The sequence below is a fragment of the Terrapene carolina genome, unplaced genomic scaffold, assembly GCF_002925995.2.
Source record: "Terrapene carolina triunguis isolate 2854851 unplaced genomic scaffold, T_m_triunguis-2.0 Scaffold67, whole genome shotgun sequence".
Taxonomy (NCBI): domain Eukaryota; kingdom Metazoa; phylum Chordata; order Testudines; family Emydidae; genus Terrapene; species Terrapene triunguis.
The window spans coordinates 34,358,609-34,382,619 of NW_020664418.1; the positions used below are offsets into that span (position 1 = coordinate 34,358,609).

A 24,011-nucleotide genomic window follows, 5' to 3' on the forward strand; every position below is an offset into this window, starting at 1 on the left:
TTTTGATTGTCATTTTTCTCTCTCCTTTCCCACCTTGTTGTTTTTCTCCTCCCCACCATTTCTGAACTCCTCTCTCCCATTGTCTTTCTGTTTTCCCTCCTGTTCCCTGTCCTTCCTTGTCCCCTTCTTCTCAATGACTCCCTTGCTCTTTTTTCCTCCATCTGCAAGCATGCTCGCTGCCCCATCGGTTCTTCTCTCATTCCTCCTTTGTCCTGGCTGCCTCTGTCACTGCAGTGGAACCGCTCCTGCAGCATTTCATCCCCACTGCTGAAGCATCTGGGCAGAGTAGGCCACAGAACGCCAATCAGAAAAGCATTCTCCACAGGTAGGCAGAGCAAGGAACTGCCTTCTGATCAGCACTCTGCTCCCCACTATGTCACTTCAGGCAGACATGGCAAGCTGATCCAGAGGTGCTGCGGAGTTAACTCCACAGAAGGGAGCCCCAAATGAGCAGCACAGCCATGCTTAATTGCGGGACTGTCCTAGGTGATCTGGGAGAGTTGTGAACTGTAGCATCAATACTGTAGATAATCATATCTTCAAAATGAGCAAGAGAGGCAGAATCTGGCTCTTGATTAGTACCTTACTCCACAAGTAGTACCACTGTAAGCAATGGGGCGTCTCATGAAATAAGGTACTATTGGACAAGAGGAAAGCTATCAGAATCAGCCCTCAAAGGGGGATCTGGTAAAGAATGTACTGGAGCTGGCATAAAATACCATCTTACTACACAGGTTTAGATATATATCAGTTTATTAGCACAGATCTTAATCATGTTGTTGCAAAAAAAATATAGTTATGTCTAAAGACTTTTCCCCCCTTGAAAATGTATCTGTATACAATGGTCTATTAGTAGAAGAGGAGCTTTCTTTAGCAACATGCACCATTGTGTCCAATATGCAAATTATACGCTAATTAAGCTATATCTGCAGGACAGTTTAATTAACACGATCAGGAAGTATCCTGGCAACACCATCTACGATGTATTTCAAGCAGAATTTTTTTCTAAACTATAATTTACATTGAGCAAAAAGTGTTTTATGCAATTCACAATATGATTCCTCCTCCCCTCCTTTCTTAAGTTTTATGACCTTGCCATTAGTGCTCCTATTTTTTTCTTACAATCCATTCAACTTTACTCTTTCCCTCTTTCTACTATTTCCTCTTCTGAATACATACCATAATGCTTTGTGATATGCACAGATATAATTACTACTTTATTTCATAGCATGTGATTTGCGACAAAATTAATTTTAAAAAAGCAGTGCACAGCAATACAGATCCAAATAGCAACCAAACACAAATGTGCTTGACAATATTCTCCTGCGTTTTGACAAACAAACTAAAATAGACCAGGGGAAGGGGGATGCTACTCTTCTGAGGCTTTTTGTTTTGTTTTAAAAGAATCAGAATGGCAGAGGCAGTGGCTGATGTACATAGTATGTAACTGATCTTTCACACTACATGTTTTTGAATGGCTGACTCAGAGGTCCAAATATAAACAGAGATGTCCAGATATACTCTTCTCTATCACAGAAGTAGCAAAGGAAACAGAAGCTGCAATTCAAAAGAAAATCCAAGTGTAATGAGAGATATTCAAGCCTTTACATCTAAATGCAAAGAAGAACAAAACCCTAAAGATTTTAGTTAAGTGATCTACATAACTAATTGTCAATGCAACAGGAATATGCCATCTTGATGAGATGATACTGAATAGGACCATCTGAAAGCCACGAAAACCACCATTTAGAAACTGCTTATGGGAAATGCTTTTTTTTTTTTTTAAACATAAAAAACATTTATGCTAAGTGGTTAACCAACTGCAAATGAAATCAAGTTTTTTCAATTATAGAATTTACTTCAGAATTTAGAAATGCTCAACATTTCCAGGGCTTTCAAGTGATTAAAACTATTCTTTGAATCCGAATCTGTATCGTAAACTGGGCTCCCACCTGAAAATATTAATAAAATGGCAGCCACCACTTACAGACAATGGCCCCACTCACTGGACAGAAACTGAAAGAGCAATAAAATATTTCAAAAAGCTACTTTGACAAGGTCCTTCGATAAATATTTACATTTCCTAGAACTATAAAGCTAGATCAGTGGTTCCCAAACTTCAACAACCTGTGAACCCCTTTCACTAAAATGTCAAGTCTCGCGAACCCCCTTCTAAAAATGAATATTTCCAGGAATTTTCTCCTTTATCTGAGTATAAATTATAAAAGCAGTGATCTGGGAGATATAAAATTTGTTTTTATGACATGCATATTACACACTATTTATTATTAATTATTATTTATCATAACAGTATTTTTATTACATTATGAAAATGGCAACACTCTTCCAAGATCTCACTTTCGTAGCTTGTATCACTTTGAATAAGCCTGTTATAAGACAAGGCTCCTATGTTTCATCAAGGAGTATCAGATGTGAAACAGCATGAAGGTATTTAAGAAGCCAACTCAAAGAGTTCCTCCTACACAAGCATTCAGGTCTTGAGCAGTCCAGGCAAACAACGCACATTACAACAAAGCTTAAACTTGTTCTTCATAATAATTAAAAAAAAAATAATACTAGCTGCCTATTTAATTTTAAAAACAGCAAAAAATATCCACCTCCCTTTACATTTCTTATAAGGAGTCTTGAAGTTTAAATCTCCTCAGTGTGATAGATCTACTTGCTTTGATCTGCTTAGCTCTTGGAAGTCCAGGGGCTCCGGGCTGCTGGCCAGCTCTGTCCACCATTAGGGAATTTTTTCCTGAGAACCCCCTGTAACATTTTGCGAACCCCCAGGGGTTCACAAACCCCAGTTTGGGAACCACTGAGCTAGATGTATCATGTATGATAATATGTAATAAGCTACAAAGGGACTAAGACAGGACGAGTTGCAGACAAGTAAAAACACCTGCTTGGGAAAGGAAGTGAAAAACATTAGGTGCTATCTGTTAAACATGGCAAAGGTTAGCTTTTTTGGCAGCCAAAACGCAAGGAAATGTTGCACAGCGATCAGATATCTTCAAGAAACTGACAGGCCATCTATTTATAATAAGCTGCAATTAAGAAACTACTGGGGAGCTGGCTCTAACTGTTACACCCTAGTCTGCCAATCAATTACTTAACTAAGATTTCCTTTTGTGCACAAGAGAATAAAAGGTGTAAGAGACTAAACTAGAGATGCGCTAAATTGGTTCAGAGAAGTTAGGGGGCCATTTTAACCATATCTACAATATTTTACTACCTGCCTGTTATGCCTACCCATCAGGTAAATTGGACAAACCGGGGGAAGGATTCTGATAGAAAAACAATCAGGAAAAGTCTACTTTTGAAGAGATTGCTGTGTTAAAGCATCTAAGGGCTGGTCCACACTACCCGCCCAATTCGGCGGGTAGAGATGGATCTTCTGGGATCGATTTATCGCGTCTCATCTGGACGCAATAGATCGATCCCAGAAGCGCTCCCCCGTCGACTGCGGAACTCCTGCTCGCCGAGAGGAGGAAGCGCTGTCGACGGGGGAGCCTGCCTGCGCCGCGTGGACCCGCAGTAAGTAAATTTAGTTCGATCTAGGAAACGTCGACTTCAGCTACGCTATTCTCGTAGCTGAAGTTGCGTTTCCTAGATCGATCCCCCGCCCCAGTGTGGACCTGCCCTAAGAATATTCAGCCTACAGGTTCACTCGATTATCTGAACATTCTTCCATCTGTTTTTTTTGAAAGCAGAGATGCTATTACCTGTAATGAACTATCCAGTGAGCTATGGATATGAAGGGAGTATACTTAAAACACACACACACACACACACACACACACACACACACACGAGAGGAAGCAGGCACAAGGCCTTATTATGTATTCACAAATACTCCTAACAGCTCCATCTCAGTGTCCCTGCATTACTAGCTTGCTTAGCGCAAGAGTGGTTGTGTCCAAACTGTTCTGCCACTACACTAACTATACCACGCAACGCACAGCTGGGACCAACATTTTGTATATTCGTTATTTATCTCTATTGGAAAAACAGATTTAAAAGACGATTAATTTTATTGGGTTTTGAAAGAAAAGTGGGAACTGGAATTTGAAGGTTACATGCAGGAGGGAAATTGTGTTTACTTAAGATGTTGCTCACTAAGATAACCTCATGAGATAGCCAGCTTGTTTTTAATGTAGTTCACAAAGGAGCAGCAGTCATGTAATAGTGCTCCAACATTACTTGGTACCGTACAATACAATATATCATAGGACACAATTTCAAACAGCAGAGAATCCTGAACTATCACTCTTCTTATTCTTTTTGTATTGAACGAGTTTGTAAAGAGAGTCAAAAATCTCTTAAATCCAGACATTGCAGCTAACAGCTGCAGTATCATTTAGTTAAACAAAAAGCTAACAAGTAAAAAAACTCCACAACCCTGGAAAATCCTGTCATTTAATATTTAGAGATGAAAAACGTCTCTAATTTCTATGTTTCTGTAGCCTATAAATATTTGAAGACTGTAAACACTAAGAATAGAAAGGACAGACACACACAAGGTTATAAGAAAGAATAAAGATGCACATTAAAAAGATAAATTTAGGATGAATATCATGAAAAATCTTTTTGACCGTTAGCTCCATTAGTCTGTGGAATAGTCTCCGAAGGGAAATGATGGAAACGTTGTTGCTTGGGACTCAAAACTAAATTATACACTAGATTAGCAAATTCACTTCAATAAAAAATTCTGCAATGGACAGAATAATCTGACAGGATTTTTCCATCTGTAACTTCCTGGATCTGTTGTTCTAATTCTGTAAGAAAAGATGACCCAGCAAATCCAACAGACACATGTAATAATTTTGGATTTGTGCTGCACTAATATAATACAAGCACTAGATGCAATTATGACTGTGCCTGAAACTTGAATAATCTTTCGACCTTTCATCCAGAATTGAAGGTTCAATGGTCATACAGCTCTTGGCAGAATAATCTAATCAAATATGATCAAGACCAGAGATAGTTAGTGAGTTTTCCCTAGAGACGGGGCAGAGGAGAAAGTAATGTAATAAGCACCTTAAAGAATAATAAACTCATTTATCACACAAATTAAGTTCTGTATGTGTACTAAAAGAAAGAATCGCTCTTTACTGTCATCTATACTAAGTGTATCATAGAATATCAGGGTTGGAAAGGACCTCAAGAGGTCATCTAGTCCAACCCCCTGCTCAAAGCAGGACCAATCTCCAACTAAATCATCCCAGCCAGGGCTTTGTCAAGCCTGACCTTAAAAACCTCTAAGGAAGGAGATTCCACCACCTCCCCAGGTAACCCATTCCAGTGCTTCACCACCCTCCTAGTGAAAAAGTTTTCCCTAATATCCAACCTAAACCTCCCCCACTGAAACTTGAGACCATTACTCCCTTGTTCTGTCATCTAGTACCACTGAGAACAGTCTAGATGCATCCTCTTTGGAACCCCCTTTCAGGTAGTTGAAAGCAGCTATCAAATCCCCCCCTCATTCTTCTCTTCTGCAGACTAAATAATCCCAGTTCCCTCAGCATCTCCTCATAAGTCATGTGCTCCAGCCCCCTAATCATTTTTGTTGCCCTCTGCTGGACTCTCCAATTTTTCCACATCCTTCTTGTAGTGTGGGGCCCAAAACTGGACACAGTACTCCAGATGAGGCCTCACCAATGCCGAATAGAGGGGAACGATCATGTCCCTCGATCTGCTGGCAATGCTCCTACTTATACAGCCCAAAATGCCGTTAGCCTTCTTGGCAACAAGGACACACTGTTGACTCATATCCAGCTTCTCATCTACTGTAACCCCTAGGTCCTTTTCTGCAGAACTGCTGCCTAGCCGCTCGGTCCGTAGTCTTTGCAGTGCATGGGATACTTCCATCCTAAGTGCAGGACCCTGCACTTGTCCTTGCTGAACATCAACAGATCACTGTTGGCCCAATCCTCTAATTTGTCTAGGTCCCTCTGTATCCTATCCCTACCCTCCAGCATATCTACCACTCCTCCCAGTTTAGTGTCACTCTGCAGACTTGCTGAGGGTGCAGTCCATGCCATCCTCCAGATCATTAATGAAGATATTGAATAAAACCGGCCCCAGGACCGGCCATTGGGGCACTCTGCTTAATACCAGCTCCCAACTAGACATGGAGCCATTGATCACTACCCATTGAGCCCAATGATCTAGCCAGCTTTCTATCTGCTTTATAGTCCATTCATCCAGCCCATACTTCTTCAACTTGCCAGCAAGAATACTGTGGGAGACCATATTAAATGCTTTGCTAAAGTCAAGGAATAACACGTCCACTGCTTTCCCCTCAGCCACAGAGCCAGTTATCTCGTCACAGAAGGCAATTGGGTTAGTCAGGCATGACTTGCCCTTGGTGAATCCATGCTGACTGTTCTTGATCACTTTCCTCTCCTCGAAATGCTTCAAAATTGATTCCTTGAGGACCTGCTCCATGATTTTTCCAGGGACTGAGGTGAGGCTACTGGCCTGTAGTTCCTTGGATGCTTCTTCTTCCCTTTTTTAAAGATGGGCACTACATTAGCCTTTTTCCAGTAATCCTGGACCTCCCCCATCGCCATGAGTTTTCAAAGATAATGGCCAATGGCTCTGCAATCACATCCGCCAACTGCTTTAGCACCCTCGGATGCAGTGCATCCGGCCCCATGGACTTGTGCTTGTCCAGCTTTTCTAAATAGTCCTGAACCACTTCTTTCTCCACAGAGGGCTGGTCACCTCCTCCCCATACTGTGCTGCCCAGTGCAGTAGTCTGGGAGCTGACCTTCTTCGTGAAGACAGAGGCAAAGAAAGCATTGATTACATTAGCTTTTTCCACATCCTGTCACTATCGATAGTTATTGTATCGATAGTACATATAGTGTATCAATAGTTATTGTTCCTGAAATGTCTATATAAAACAATGTATATTAATTGCACCTCCTTCAGCAAAAGAGAAAACCCTAATGGATACCCTGTATAATAAAAATAATTAAAAAAACACGATGCAACCCATGCTACAATACCCAGACAGCAAGTTCTCAAAGTCATATTTGACTCTAGATACTTTAACAGAATGGCCTGAAAAAGGGAATGTTTGTTGGATAAAAGTTAACATAAATATGCTGGAAACTATGAAGACACATATACAACAGATGACATCCATGGAAAAGCCTTCATGCAGAGAGACTCAGCCAAATAAGTAAACAGTATAGGCTCTACAAGAAAGCTTAAACATGTAGAAAAAGAGAGAGAAACTATGGGTGATGTAAGTTGTCAAAATGCTTGTGAAATGCATAGAGACATTTTTTAAAGTTGTAGGACTTTGGCATCTAAGAAGTCTGAGGCTTGAGGTCTGTGTGATAGCACTGCATTGGGCAGAAAGTGGCTCTCTTGATTCATAGATGTATTACTCATGTACAACTTGCAGAACAGGTTCAAAAATGCCACCGTACTTCCCAAAAGCAAGGCTAAAGGAAAAAAATAAAGAGATATTTGTGAGTTGCTCATTACATTGTGTATTGTCACCATTTCACGAAGTCATGGATAGTGCAGGGGATTTAAAAACAGCACAAATGTCAGTCAGCTGAATATCAACAGACTGGAGCTAAGGGATCTTTGGGATTTAGTTTTCTTTAGGTTGGCATGGTGCTGAACATATGCCCTGTGGCATCAGCCACTGCTTGCCAGATGAGCACTCCCCATTGCTCCTATCTAAACAAGGGAGGAGTAAAGATCCCAGAGGCGCAACTCCCAAAGGAAGAGGAAAAAGAACCCAGCAGGACCTTGGCAGAGCGGTAGGCACACCTATAGGGTGGGGCAACACGCAAAAGAACCTTCGCAAGAATATCCGCCAGGTCTGAATATCATCCAATTCACCTGCTCCAACCAAGGGCTTGTCTACATGTAGAAATTGAATGAAATAACTGCTGCAAAGTAGCTAGTCCTTTAGCCAGTATATTTGGAAGTCGATGAAGCTAAACTGGAAAAAGGCACTAAGAGTACCCACACAGAAGTTAACACAGAATACCTATTGCATTTTAAATTCATATCCTTAGTCTGGAATAACTTCCTCACCTGGACTGTAGGCCTGGCTTGACATGAGTAATTGGACCGGGGCGGAGGGGAGGTTATTTTTTGGGAGACCGGATTAGGCAGCTGAATGGATCAACAGGCCGAAAATAGAATGTCTGAAAAGATACGATAAGAGAAAACACCCAGGGAACAATTTACAATGGCTAAGATAACAATGGCTAAGATAAGCCTGGAACATAAGTTGAGGTAAAAAGAGTAAGTTGTGCGTGGACAGAGCCTGCTGTACAGGTTCTTACAAAGAGACCAACGCAATCCAAAAATATGTGATGCAATGTATGGTAAATGCAATGTAATCTGTAAATGTATATAAAGGGAGAGGCATGCTGTGTAACTTTGGATGTGTGGTACGCCCTGTTCCCACCCCCTATGCTTGAGCCTGACCAGCTCAGCGTAGCTTTCCTGTATGCCAAATAAAGGAACCGCAGTGATGAGACTGGAGTCAAACTGAGCTCCTGCAGAACCAAGTGGAAGAGGTCTCAGAGAAACCCTAACATGGACATGCCCTAAATAATGAAGCCACGGTAACTGACCATTAAGTACGTCATTAAGGTTACCTAAACAAGCTACTAATAATTTCTCAATTACGCTCTCAAAGGTGTGAAGCTGAATGTGCGTGTCCCCCCTCAACTGAAATTTCATTTCCCCAGCCCTCTAGGCTGCAAATCTGCAATAAGGGTAAGTCTCAGGGCTTGTCTAGATGGTGGGGTAACGTACTCTACAGGGATACGATTTCTAAAGCCCACCAATGTGTTGCGCATTAATTGGTCTGGGTATATGCTGATGATGCCTTTTAACATAGTGCTATGCTGAAGTGCACTATGGAACCTTTAGTGTGCACCAGTAGGGTCTATGAGGACTAATTAATACACAACATGTTACTGCGCTTTAGAAATCACACCCCTGTAAAGCGCTTTACCTCACCAACTAGACAAGCACTCAGTCTGAAAACCAAATGAAAAAGGGAAAGAAATAGCCATTCCTTTGGATGCAGGTAGGTTCTGTGTCATCAAGGAAATGAGAACCAGAAGTACTTGCTATCCTGTATGTGAAGATTAGGCAGGAATTAATATGCAGGGAAATTCCCCCTCTCTCCTCAAATGTTCAGTAATTTCCTTCTGCATTTTCCCTGTCTGTCCTATATTTCTGCACTTTGTATGACCATTTTATAAAGATGTTACATCATATTTAACTTGTCTGGCAGCTTCAAGACCTACATACACTGCCTTTTCCCTAGGAGTTTCACCAATAAACCACTAGGAAGAGGAATATGGTGCTAGGCTCTCCACACGAGAAGAAGGCTCTTAGAAGGTATTCATGCACAAAAGAATTAAAGGGGAAATGTGGGGGAAGGAGTGTATCACTTGCCCATGGTATTGGCAAAGTGTTCCAAAAATTCAAACTTCCAAGTGAGGAACATTGCCTATCTCAGCATGGCACCTAAGCCTAGAACTCTTTCAGTCTTTTCAAGTAAAAAACAAAGTCATAGCAAACGAATCCATTTTGGCACATGCATATTGATTGCCACCAATAAGCAGCTTATCGACAGCTATGCAATGCTGGATCGTGTCCTTGCCAGTCTTACCAAGCCAGTCATATTGAATATCTAGAGTATTCTTCCTTGTCTATGGTCCACTAACATATATATTTAAAAAAAGCTTTGTTAATCAAGACTGCTATAAAAAGAAACAAAGAACACAGGAGTAGAGCAAAGAAACACAATCCAATAGCAACTAAGGAGTCAGAAATTGAGACCAGTCCTCTGGCTCAAGCAGTGAGCCTGTAATGCAGGCGGATTAATTATAGTTGTTATAATAGCTACCAGTGAATGTGATCACGTTTTCTTTTCAGCCTTTCTGCAAAGTCTTTGTGGGAGATGCTTCTAAAAATTGTGAGTGCTGCTACACCCTGAGAAATACAATCTGACACACCCATTCACTGGAAATTGAATGTAGCAGCTGTGTGCATGCATTAGTCTTGATTCATCTGCACAACCTGCCACATACCACTTGCTTTAATTTGGATGAGTTGAAGATAAGGATGTATTAGATAGAGATAGGTCATAATTCAAAGAAGAGCTTTGTAATTCCTCTCTCTTCATGTTCCTCTTTGGTCCTCTACATCACTTACACATGACTGAGGGGCTCAGAGCATTGGTGGGACAATACTTGAGACCAGACCTGATTTTATCACCAGATAATTAGTTACAGGTGCTGAACAAAAGACCCGCATTTTAGCCCCATGTATCTGGCAAGGCTGGTTATTTCCGGGGACTTCTGTTGTACGTACAACTAACCCAGCAAGTTTGGTATTTCAATACAGATTATTCTTCACATCCCTTTGCCCTATGGATCTACCTTGCATCCAGCCAAAACAGTCAATTTGAGTGATGGGGGGGGGGGTTTAAACCCCGAGTTAAAACAAATCAAACAAAACCCACATATGATTTACATTTGGAAATGGCTCCTAACCCATTTTATGAACAGATGTAAAAGTACTAACAAAAAAACAAAAACAAAAAAAAAGGACTAAGCAGTCTTCTGCTGAGAAAATAATTCTGTGATGAAGTCCTTACTGAGAAACATGTCTAAATGGAATGAAAAAATGTTCCTGGTTTATGTGAATTCTACTAGGTAATTTTGCAGCTACACCTACTCCAAATGTGTGTGTGGGGGGGGCGGGGGGTTGTCCAATCTAAATCTCCAGTGTCTGCTTTGACATCTGACTAAATTTTTTTCCCTTGAAGGCACAGTGCACACATCCTGCCACCCACACTATTCAAAAGCCCGAGTACTGTTTCATGTAGGAAGTCTACAGCCTGTCTTTCCAAGCACTTTTAATCATTGATATGAACTGTTACTTATAGATTTAATGTAATATTTTTATAAGGAATATAAACAAAGTTTCCTGTATTGTTTCAACTTGCTGGGAAGGGAGCCTTCTAATTTTGCCTTCTATACAAAGTGGATACTTGGGGCTAGATCTGTAAAGGGATTTAGGTGCCAAAATCCAAAATTTAGAACCTCAAAATCCTCACTCAGCTGCCACCAAATCCTGTAGGTGCCTACATTCCCACAAAAAAAGCCCCCAAGACACCTACATTTCTTCTGGTGGGCAGAGGCAAAGCCTAAACCTCAGTGAGATTCACAAACTAGGAGTTTCCCAGCCTAATGGATCAGGCCCTGCACAAAACACAGCTGTATATTCTATAGCCCAGTGCTTAGATCAGTCATGCAGAATGTGGGCCACCCAGGTTCCAATCCCTACTCTGCCTGAGAGTAGCAGGGACTGCGAGGGAGTGTCCTAATCACTAGGCTATGGGGTATTTTGGGTGGGGGCTCTCTCAAGCTCTCCTGTTGAAGCTGTTTCACTTGTATAAAATAATAGACTATTCACTGGACTAGAATGGGATGTGGGGGAATCACATTCAAGTCTGTGCTCCTTCTTTGCCAAAAAAAAAAAAAAAAGGCCTGATCTGGCTTATGTTCCTAACTCCAGGAGAGGGTTTGTGACTGTGAATCCCAGGTGGAGATAGGCACCTAAATCCCTTTGAAGGGCAGGGCTTAGGCCACACCCCTCTCCTCAGCATTTCCCACTGGCTAGCTCAGCACACAGTCTTTTGTGGATCCCATTCTTAGGCGCCTAACTGTTCCCGTGCACTGTATAGGGAGTCTGGGTGGCCAACTTGGGGCGGTGGATTCCACTAGTTGGCAGGGCACCTAGAGTTCAGCATTGCAACACTGAGCTTAACTTTCCTTTGTGGAGCTAACCCTTTAAGGATTTCCTGGTGACTGGAAATGAGTACATGAAAACACTATAATTATATGTCACAAAAATAGTTCGTGGTTACATAACACCCACATTTTCTGTGCCTAATAAAAGCATTGTCTTTTGTGCAGCCACCATATTACAGATAAACACTTGTATGAAGTCTTATAAAATCTCTAACATTTTCTACACCCCTGTAACTACATTACAGCAGCCTCAAGATGAAGGCCCCATGTTGCTGTTCTAAACATTCCTATCTTGGGACAGACATGGCCAAGTACGTACTAGAGAGTCTCCAATCTGCACAGGCTCTCCCTACTTAATTGGTTGTTTATGGTCATAAACTTTTCATACTGATCACATGGGCTGGAACTGGAAAGGGGGCATGAGCTAATTTACTCATCCCTGTATAGTTAAGCCTGCTCCAGTGCAGCAATATAGTCACATCTCCACTGCACATATAAAAAAGAAAAATTCTGGTTTGAGCTCTTACATTTAATTATATTTTTAATTTATGTTACTATTTCTTCCCCTTTCCCCACCCCCAAGCTCATGACTCCCTTCTTCTCTCAGAGGAAGATTAACTGGAAGTCCTTTTGAAGCGATTCGGTGCCACTCTTTGAATCCATGATAGAGTGATCAATGCAACTTACTCTCTGCCCCCCAAAGGCTGAACTTGTAACCACATTCTACTAAAAAGACACTCTGTGTTGCAAAAGTCGTACTGTTGGGTAGATAATTGATATCTGATAGAGGAAGGCACATGGACAAGTTATTTACAGGTGATGAGAATGTCTCCTGGCCAATTTCCTTGGAAGCATCTGGTCTGGCCACAGTTAGATGGATGGCTCATTGGTCTGATCCAGCCTGGCAATTTCTACATTCACACAGCCAAAGGCGTATGCCTCTGTGTATACACATATACATCTATGGGATTGTGTAAAATAATATCTGTGTGCTCCATGGAGGAAAATCATTTCTATTCTACTTGTTTTTCCTCTTTTAAAAAATAATATGGCAATAAAATTGGCCAGACTATTGCATCAAATTATGTTTGATGCACAAATTTTAAGGAGTGAATGTTATAATAGTTTATTTATAAATTGCATCTGGCACTGTTGACTTGATTAGAATGGCTGAAACATTAACTCTCAGACTGTTTTAGTGGTTGTGCGGGGATTTCCCAACATTAGACACCTCCAGCAGTACAGCCGGGGAAAAAAGAGAAACTAAATGTAAATAGCTGTTCCATTGGACAAGCAACCCTTAGAGCTCTAAAAAGCATCACAGCTTACATGAATTATTCTTTATTACTTTCAGTGGCTGAACAAAAAAAATGCGTTAAAGCAAAAATGCCCTGTTTGAAGGGAGGAAGGCTTATGTAATAAAGCATTTGCTGATTCACAAGGAAACCTCTGGGAATAAACTGCAAGGGATCTGGCTTTTATTCCTGTTAGAAAAGAAGGGTTGGATAGGAGCATGCAGAATCCATACATGCAGGAGCGGCGCCAGGGTTTTTGCCGCCCTAGGCGGCAGCGCTCCTCCTCAGAGCATTTGGCGGCGTGGGTCCTTCCGCTCTGCGTCTTCGGGGCGCTTAGGCGGTGGGTCCCAGAGCAAGTGAAGGACCCACCGCCGAAGCGCCCCGAAGACGCGGAGCGGAAGGACCCCCACCGCCGAATTGCTGCTGGGGACGGCAAAATGCCGCCCCCCAAATCCTGCCGCCCTAGGCGACCACCTAGGGTCGCCTAGTGGAAGCGCCGGCCCTGCATACATGATGACAAGTGTTCCCACAGTCAATGAATTCTGGTGAGCAGAAGCGAGGCACTTTAACCACTAGTGCTATATAACACGCATCTTCATCAGTTCACGCCCCTGCAATCTTTGCTTTGAAATCTAACAAAGCCAAAAGCCCCAGCAGATTGTGCCTGGTTTCACGACCCCAGCAACAGCCTCTGAACTGTTTGTGATTTTTCACCTGATGCCACATACCGGCTCATGCTCATCGGAGACCTGGGCAGGATTTTTTGAAAGATCCACTAACCTCACTGAGCAGGGCCTGAGTTTAGGAGAGTAACAAAAATCAGAAATCAGGGTGCTTTGCCTGGTTTCAGGTTTCATTATCAGAACATCACAGAGTTTGGAAAACCACCTGGTGCCAGTGGTCTTGGCACATTCCAATGCCCAGGGGAACACTGGAAGCTAGTGATCAAAATCTAGAAGAGGTGATTATGAATTGTCATTAGTTTTTCCATAATTAAAGTATAGGTGTTTCCACCAATTAAAATGTGATCTCCAGCTTGAGCAAACAAACAATTTTCTTATTAATTGGAAAATGATACGGTTAAAATGTGTCTGTAGGGCACATGCTTTGTGACCAACATACTCCACAAACTGTATCTGAAAAGCGGTTTTTGCAGCATCAACCTGCTGGATGCAATTCTGGGTGCTCTTTTCACAAAGCCAGTGAGAAGCAGCTGGGCTGTCCACAGGAACACAGACACAAGCCGCACAGGATAATCATCAAATGTGGAGCTGGTCCAGCTCACTTTTACCACCATGCAGCTGCTGCCAACAATTTGTCACCTATGTCTGACTAGGTTTACGAGTTTGCTTTTGAAGAATTCATATCCTGCGAGTCAAAGGAAGGGATATGGGATCTTGCACTTGGATTTTAATAATGTGAAAAGAGCTTACAGTACAAATGATCAAGCCATTCAAATCACAAAGCTCCACATGATGACATTTTATTCTGAAATACAACCCATCTTGCACAGATGTCGGAACTCCTAGTTAATACATACATAGTCTCCAAGGACCCATCAAGTTTCCTGAAGCCAAATCAGGACACAACAGAGCCCACTTTGTTTCATTTCCCAGTTCTAACCAATTTTCTGTTCCCTTCACAGCCTCAGGTCTTGTCTATGCCAAAAATGTTCTTCAAAATTTTCCCTCCATTCCCCACACCAGTTCAGCTCAACCAGCATTTGCAATTCTGGGAGCCCTCGTGTAGACAGGCTGCTGCAATATTTCAAGCGCCAATTGGTGGTACCAGCCAAGGACCTGTAATAGTTATAAATTAAATTAAATAAATTAATGGAGATATCCCATCTCCTAGAACTGGAAGGGACCTTGAAAGGTCATCGAGTCCAGCCCCCTGCCTTCACTAGCAGGACCAAGTACTGATTTTGCCCCAGATCCCTAAGTGGCCCCCTCAAGGATTGAACTCACAACCCTGAGTTTAGCAGACCAATGCTCAAACCCCTGAGCTATCCCCCCCCCCGCAGTTATGCTTAACTTTACCAGTTAGAGAGCGCTCAAGCTATTTTAGGTTATCATACCATTTAATACTGTTGTACCACAAATACAGATAACCATAAGCTCCTACTAACCCAGTGCAGAACTAGAATAATAGATTTTAAGGCCAGAAGGGATCAATACAATCATCTGATCTGACCTCCTGCATAACACAGACTAAAGATTTTCACCCAGTGACTCCTGTGTCAAGTTTCTGGGTGAAATGTATCATATCTTTTAGCAAGGCATCATATCTTGATGACCTTCTGTGATGGAGAAGTACCTTAAGACCTCATGTGATGGAAAATTGGGTACATCCCTGGAGAGGTTGTTCCAATGCTTAATTGCCCTCACTGCTGAAAATCCGTGCTTTATTTCCAGTTTCAATTTATCCAGTTTCAACTTCTAGCCACTGCCAACCTTGTTATGCCTTTGTATGCTAGATTACAGAGCCCCCTACTATCAGAAATCTTCTCCTGTTCAGGTACTCAGACTGATCTGGTCACCTCTTAACCTTCTCTTTGATAAAACCTCCTCTTAAACCTCTCACTTTTAAGGCAGGTTCTTAATAAGTTGCACATTCTTGTGACGCTTCTCAGCCCTTTCCAATTTTCAATATCCTTTAAAAACAAGTGTGCACCACAGAACTATTCGTCAGTGTCTTCCAGTGACCTCACGAAGTGCATATTAGAACCAGTCTTCTGTAGATTTCATTCATTGTAACTTATTCCACTATTCCAATGTAATTAGAAAATAAGGCTAAAAAACAGTAAGGTCTATTTTTGGATGGTGGTAACAGACTCTGCCTCTGATGTAGGACAAATACTCCCCTTAGCTCAATTTGTTCATCATGCAAAATGAAGGAGAACTTCATAACACAACCAGCAGCTCCCTCTCAGACTGAAGCCCAATCCATTTTTATTATTTACAAAGGAAAAAAAAGATTGCAAGAAGCAACTCCAGATTTTCCAGACAACTTTTACAAGTACGTTATTTAAACTGCCACTGCTACTAGGACACAGATCTTTATATTCAAGCATTTTTCTTTAACCTATGCTGTGACGTCTCAAGCTACGACAGTCTAAGTTACAGCTGTCTCAAAGAACAAAACTGCTTGTTCTGATGAGTCTGAGTAAGGACTGATTACAATGATAAGAAAAAGTGTGGGCTTCCAGCAGCTTAACATATCCATTTCTAAACCCAAACAGTATTTACAGTGCATGCCTCACTACATACCTAAGAAAAACTCAGCTAATATGCATGCATTCAATGGCTGATTCTCTAATATAAAAACAAAACGTTAATAATAATAGACATAGGGATGCATGATACACATTGGAGGACAGAACTGAGCTCTACAATTACACTTTATATAGAGTCTTTAAAGTTCCAAACATGCTGTATTAACCCCTATGCTAATCTTTTCCTTAGTTAGTAATTCATTTTGAAAACATATTAGAATCATAAAGCAGACAAAGTCCTGTGTCGATAACCAGGTCAAAGTTAGCAGTTTTGATATTTCATGGGTAAAGACAATAAGGTGATCAAATATGTTCAACTTCCTAAACTGCAGCACCCCAGCTACTCAAGCCCTGGGAATTTCTGCTCAAGAGAATTGTGCTGAGGTTTCTCCATTGTGAACAAATCTGCACAGGAGTCTAGGAAAACCAGTCAACCTTCATTTGAACTTAGGTGTCCAGAGGAAAAAGCTATTGACCTTACCACTGAGCCATATCTTGATTCACCTTACAGTTAACCTTCAAAGAGGTTTAGGCAATATAAAGAAGGCCTGAAGTGTTTTCTTCCTGCTGAATTTTTATTTCTGCTGAATTTTTTATGTTAAAAATGTAAGTGGTGGCAAGTTAATTTTTTTTTTTTTTTTTTTTTTTTTTTTTGCTGGAGGTCTTTCTTGGAGGACTCAAAGGTGGACTGGAATCTCTCTCAAGCTCAGCTCCTACCCAAAGAGGTGGGAAGAGTGTTGAAGAGAACATTCTCACCCACCAAACTGTTTATTCAGGCATTTGAGTTGTTGGACCAAAAAAAAAAAAAAAAGTTTTAAAAAAGTCTGAATAATTTTCTGCTCATTTGATCAGGTTTCACTGGCACAACTTCTCTGGATGTCACAATCCTACTGGTTCTACTGTTACTAATGGATCTTCAGGGCAGGGACCATGTCATCCTCCACAATTGCAGAGTGCACTGCACAATAGGACCCTGACCAGCACTCCGGTGCTACTATAATATAAACAGCCAACAACAATAAATAAATAAATAATGACAGCAAATAAAATCCGGCTAGAAAAAACCTGAATTTCTAATGAAAAAACAACAACAAGGAAACAGAACCCTCTCCATGCACATGCCCCCTCCCCATCTCTTTTTGAATATTTTTCTAGGCCTTCTTTATACATTATAAAAACAAGCAAAAAAAGGCAAAGCACCACATTTTTCAGATCACTTTTAAAGACTCCTGAGCTGCTTTCTCCTCCTCCTCTGCATTTCATGACTATAAAATATCTGATGGTCATTTAATTGTAATGCTAACAGAACAGGAAATTTAGGGTTGACAAAGGTGAATCTCCGATTACAAGCATATATATTTTGTTTTTAGTAGATGACATGACCGAAAACGTAGACAAAATGTGCAGTCACTGTACAACACATAATTGCAGCTAACGCACATTTCCCTAAGTCAGCAGGAGCAAAAGCAGGGGTGGGAAGCCATTTGCCTCCTGGCAATCTGTTCACAATGGAGTTAAATGCTGTGAAATCTATAAAGGGCATGGAAAAGTAGGACTTTATGCATGTCAGTACTGTCATAGTCACAACAGCAGGGAGTAGCAGGGGAGGAATCCATTAGCGATTCCCACAGATATGTTCAGCCATACTATATATATCCCCAGCTAATTAATCTGTTAAATCAGGATATCACTACATGTTCACTTGGAATATGCTCACAAGAAATAGAAATAATTGCAACCAAATCATGCATTATATTTGCTACAAATCAGATCCATCAATTCTCAGACGTAAAGTTAATTGCTATGATGACTATGAAAGCATCTAGCAAAGTATTTTCATAGCATGTGGTATGAAGTCTTTATTTGGTGCCAAAAGAATGTAGCAGTATGGAATTGCTTCTCAACGTCACTCTCAATATTTTTCTTAAAAAGATTCAATACTGTTCTAATAACGGAAATTAGGCAGAAGAAAAAGATTTATAAGCCAAAACAAAAAGGCATGTTTCTCTCAGACCCTCTGACAGCACTAACTGCAAATTCCTCAAATCTGAAGGCACACCTTTTGGCAGAACATCCCCAAAATGTTTAAAAAAACCAAAAAGTCTCCGGTCTTTCACAACCACTTTACTTTCATCCACAAAGAAAAGTATGCAGCTGGTTTCCTTGAAAGTGGTAACTCTAGAGTTCAGTTTCCTAAATCGACCCGCTTTTCACTGTGTAAATATTCAACAAAGAAATGTACATTCTGTGCAGAGGTGCTGAGCTATTGTATTAACTAGTAATGCAGTCTGGTGCAAGGATTAAAAAGACAAACCCTGAAGGAATCCAAGCATCATTCTCCTGTCTTCAGCAGTAGAAATTTCCTTTTCAACATGTGCTATTTTTACTAATCTCTCATATGACAGGATATGAAATCTGAAGGACAAATATTTTGCAGAGAGGCTTATTCATTTTAGTATATTCATTCTGAGGAATATACCCCAGGGACCTGATTCTGCCACCCTTAATCACACTGAGTTGCACTTTACTCCATGAACAGGCCCACTGACTTTGATCCGCAGGTCTGCCAGATAACAAAACCTTGTATCCTGGGACTCTTCCTTACTATACATAGTATTTTAACAAGGTTATCATCAACTTGGCCATTGCCAATTAATTTTCAAGGTAACTTGTGCTGTATGTTGTTTTATATCACATGGAAACAAAAACTTGGGCTCTGCAAATGAATGGTCACTCTGTAGTTGAAATGAAAGCTTTCCTTAAAGCACTGAAGGTTATCATTTCTGTAGCATATATTTACCAGAGCCAGTCTTACAAGATGCTGGTCTTTTCCCTCTGTGATCTTGCTTCATTGCTCTTCTCTCTGCCCATCTGTCTAATCAGTCTCATAGAAATATCTTCTTCAGTTTGTCACAATCACAACATGAGATGTCAGGTTTCTCTGCCGGACTGGTTTCAAAATATCTGTTCCATCACAAACTATCACTGGATTTTAATTCTCAGGGTAATTTTTTTCCCCCAAGGACAGAATAGAATTGTTTCTCAAAAGATTAACTGGTGCAGGTGTAACCCACACACCTCCTGAATGTGGTGCTCTGTCCCATATAGTGGCACCGAGACCACTTAGAGAGAGAGATTAATGAGTCTGCTCTAGGGGCCATATAGTTTTTAGCTCATGCAGTAAAGGCTCATGCATTTAGCTCCAAATACCCAAAGTTCGATCCCGCCCACCAACGACTGGGGTCTGTTGGTGTTACAAGTGGGGGCTCGTCTGGGATTTCAGCTGGGACGTACCTCCTCAGGCTAGGGGAAGTATGCAACCCACACACCTCCTCGGTGTGGTGTTCTATCCCGTTTAGTGGTACCGAGACCACTTAGAGAGAGATTAATGAATCTGCTCTACAGCCTTAGCTAACAGCCATATGGCTTTTAATTCATGCAGTAGAGGCTCATGCACTAAACTCCAGAGGCCCCTGGTTCAATCCCACCCACCGACAACTGGGGTCTATCGGCCTTACACAGGGTCAATAGATTGAAGTGCAATATTGGGGGGGAGGGGAAGAGACCTAGCCCTTGCTTATTGTCCCTGCCCCCATATTTGGAGGGGGCTGAAAATAACAGTTTTAATTCTCAGATTCTCTATGGAAATATGTTAGGTTCCTATTTTTCCAACCTCAATTTTCCTTGTTTAACAAATATTTACAACTTGAAGGTTTTATTGTTTTAAAATCAATCCAGGCAGTACTATGCATAACTCCAAAGGGTGATGGAGGTTATTGCTCTGTTTAATTTGCATTCTTTCAGGTCTCTGTGTTTCTAAAGGTAGAATAATGTAAGTTGATTTTAATGAGGAGTCTGGCCTATGCTTTCCCCCACACACTGCACAGTAACCAGCCACTTTTATTAGCTCATGTTTTTCCCCCCCAATTTAAGTCACGCTCTGACTTTTGCCTAAAAGACTAGGGGTTTTCACATGGCAGAGCCAATGGTTGCCTCATTAAGTCTGGAACATACCAAGCGCTATTTGTCAATATTACTTTCTTTAGCTTTCTGTATCTTCCTGTTTAGACGGCCTCTGGCAAATGACTCCTTCAAGAATGATGATGAAATTACTTTCTTGAAAAAGTTACAAAGTCCTTTTGTTATTATGTAATTAAAAGACATGTTGCTCTATTCCTTTCCTTGGTAATCGTATCTTGTAAAAGATTCTTATGTTCACACTTGATATAAATACTAACAGCCTATCCAGAAAGGGGAATAGGTCAGCTGTTTTTTCTGTGAGCGGTTACAGCAAAGGCACTACCCTGGTCTCTGGCGGCTAAGGTTTGTCTGTGTCTTTGGATCACTGATCCACCATGTAGTTTAACTCATCTATGCCATCCTTATAGGTGATACATTACCTCTAGTAACCATTCTGCTGGGAAGACAAATGTTGGTCAGACAGCCGGAGATACCTTCTATTCACATTTCGTTCCCAAACCTGTTTTACTTCATGTTTTCTTAACTGCTTATGTTCTCTATTAATGTACAATGCATTTCCATACAGAGAAAACTGCATAGCCCTCTACAGACACACTGAGTGCTCCCTAAACACTGCGTAATTATTAGGAAAATCATGTTTTTCCCCTTAACAAACCACTCTTTCAAGGAGCATGACCTGTCAGACTGGTGGCACATCAGAAGGACAACAAATATTCATTAAGTTAGCATTATGCAGCCAGCCCCTGACTTTATGAATGACAAGAGCAGCAAAGAGGTTAGAGTGACCCTACATTCTTTTCCATATTTGCAATTCAACATGTAGCCCCAGAGGAACAATGAAGGCTTTAAAAAAAAAAAAAAAAAAGAAAACACAACCAAGTAACAACCAACGTTGAATGAATTGCACTGCACTCTAGAGAGTTTTCATAATATTTTATTGTTTCTACATAATGTCAGAGTGATGTGGTAAAACCATACCAAATGCGCTGAAGTGGGATTTCAATGTGATTTTTATGCAAGTGTCTCAGCATGTCCTGCATTGACTTCATTGCAAAGCATTGACCTATGAGGAGGGAAGTCCTGCAGTTAAGGCATAAGATGGAGAGTCATGAAATCTAAGTTCTTTTCATCACAGACTTCCTCACTCAACTAGTTTAATCAATCCATACTTCAGTTTGCCCATCTTTAAAATGGGGATAACAGCACTTACCCACAGGGTAAGTTATGAAGCTAAATTAACTGATCTTAGTAAATGTGTTGAGATTCTTGGATGGAAAAAAGTTGCTAGAAAAGTGAAGCGTACTGGCTGAATCTGGCAGCACAATACCCGGGCTTCCTTTTCCAGCCTATATTCCCAGCGTGAAAGGACTCCACAGGAGGGGTAATGAGGGACTCTCCAAGGAGGCCAGCGTAAACATTCTGTTGCTCCTCAGCCAGCACAGGCCCACTATTCTGGAAAGAGGAAGGACAATCCAGAGGTTGGTGAACAATTCATTCTCTGCTGAACGTGTCTCAGGAGATTGCTTCTATTAAGTCCAAAATAAAACTGTAATTCATAATCTATTTTAAAGAGAGAAATATTTTAAATAAAATGGTCACTGAAGTTGTTCTGCTTTTAGCGAGACTAATATAAAAATGAAGGAGGAAAAAAGATTAACCTAGAATACAACCTCAGGCTAATGAACTCTGCCTTGCTAACATTAGGCACTGAATTAAGTGGTAAACGGAAGCTGTTCCAGTTTATTTCTTAACAAAGGAAACATGCAAGGGGCTAAATTCTGCCCTCAATGCACATCTGGGGCTCCCACTGAATCAATGTAGACATTCTTCCAAGGGCAGAATTTGGCCCTAATTAGTTATTATCGAAAACAATAAAAACTAATTAAAGGAGAGGGGCAGAAGAGAAGGGCTGCAGCATTGTGGAGTTTCTTCCGTTTTTTACTGCTCTAGAAGGAATGTTGCATAGGGTTGGGAATTACAACAGAAGACTATGTCTTGCAGACTGAAAAAAGTGACCAGCAGTGCAACTGTCTATCAAGGTGCAGGCTGGAGGGCATAATTACTCACTGAAGACATATTATTTTATCCCAAGGGGTAGACAATCCTCTCACTTCAAAACTAATAGCTCCGGGCTGAGCGTGCACCTCTCCCATTGAACCCTTTAAAAATGGCCACAAAAATTCAGATGTACCTTTAATGGATGATATTTTAAGACACAATCAGCCAAATACTAGCCAAAATTTGGCACTAAGAATTATTGGCCTGCAGGGGTGGCTCTATGTATTTTGCCGTCCCAAGCACGGCAGTCAGGCAGCCTTCGGCGGCACGCCTGTGGGAGGTCCGCTGGTCCCGCACCTTCGGCGTACCTGCCGCCGAATTGCAGCCGAAGCCGCGGGACCGGTGGACCTCCCGCAGGCATGCCGCCGAAGATGGCCTGACTGCTGCTCTCACGGCGACCGGCAGGCCGCCCGCCCCGCGGCTTGCCACCCCAGGCATGCACTTGGAGCGCTGGTCCCTGGAGCTGCCCCTGTTTGTCTGCCAAGATGTCAATAGTGTTAAGCTATTCTAATTGATCTAGTCTTGCCTCCACAAACAGGATTGTGTTCAGAAAGCCACTTGTTATTACACACACACACACACACACACACACACACACACACACACACACTTCCATTTCTGCACTCGAAGCTTTAACAGTACAAATAAACAGAGTGGATTACATACAAATTAAGTATTTATTCGATTATCTCTGTAGGCTGGCCCATCCATATCTATTACCAGTTAATGCTGAGCAGCATCATACGATGCTCTCCAATCAATAAACATGCCAGATGTATCTGTCAGCCTCCTACCTTGGCTCCGTCCACACTGATAATCCGATAGCTGTTTCTTGTGCTGTCATAGAAGTAGGAAACAGTTACAGCCTGCTTGCTTGCAGGAACCCAGTTCTTCTTGGTGCTGGGGTCAATTTGGAAGACATGTGCTCTGGTGGTGAAGATGGGCTGTTCTCTGGAATAGGGAGGGACAGGAGAAATGGATGCATGAGTTTGTGGAAGATGAAATGTTGCAGAAGTCCGCTCTTGATCAACCATGTTGAAAACAGCAGGCCTAACCTCACAGTTCAAATGAGATAACCCTGGAATTCTAAACGGAAAAACAGTGCACTAAAATTACTATCTGAATCAGCACTCCAGCGTTCTCCCTATTCTTAGCCTTACCATGTGACATTTAGCTTCCTGAACTCACTGACCTTGTTCCCTTCTCGGGCCACTAGTACAAATGCAATTTTAGTTCCCATGTTGCTATAACTGGACACTGTTAAAACTTTAACACCTTTTTCTGCAAATTAGCACATTATTTCAATTAATTACATTGACACATATCTTAGCCAAATCGATCTGCTTTTTCTAAAAACACACAGCTTTCCTTCCTCATACTACTCAGCCATATGAATCATTACTCAGAGTCAGAACTCACTGCAGAGTCTCCTTACAATTTTATCAAACCAAATGCCCAGTATCACTATTTACATACTAAAATCTCAGTCCTTCCGTTCATTCTGTTCTATGGATGTGCATGAAAATTTAATCAGCTTCAAAGTAGCTAACCATGATGAAAAAAAAAGTTGTATTACATTTT

General features: G+C 41.3%; 1 protein-coding gene across 1 annotated transcript in view; it reads right to left on the bottom strand.

Moving 5' to 3' along the window:
* Positions 1-23,464, bottom strand: part of HOMER2 (homer scaffold protein 2) — a 63,872-nt gene extending 40,408 nt beyond the window's left edge. Inside the window, exon 1 of the mRNA XM_026648552.1 lies at positions 23,225-23,464. Within this exon, the coding sequence (XP_026504337.1) occupies positions 23,225-23,464 (240 nt within the window). The remainder of the gene's footprint in view (positions 1-23,224) is intronic.
* Between the last annotated feature and the right edge of the window lie 547 nt (positions 23,465-24,011).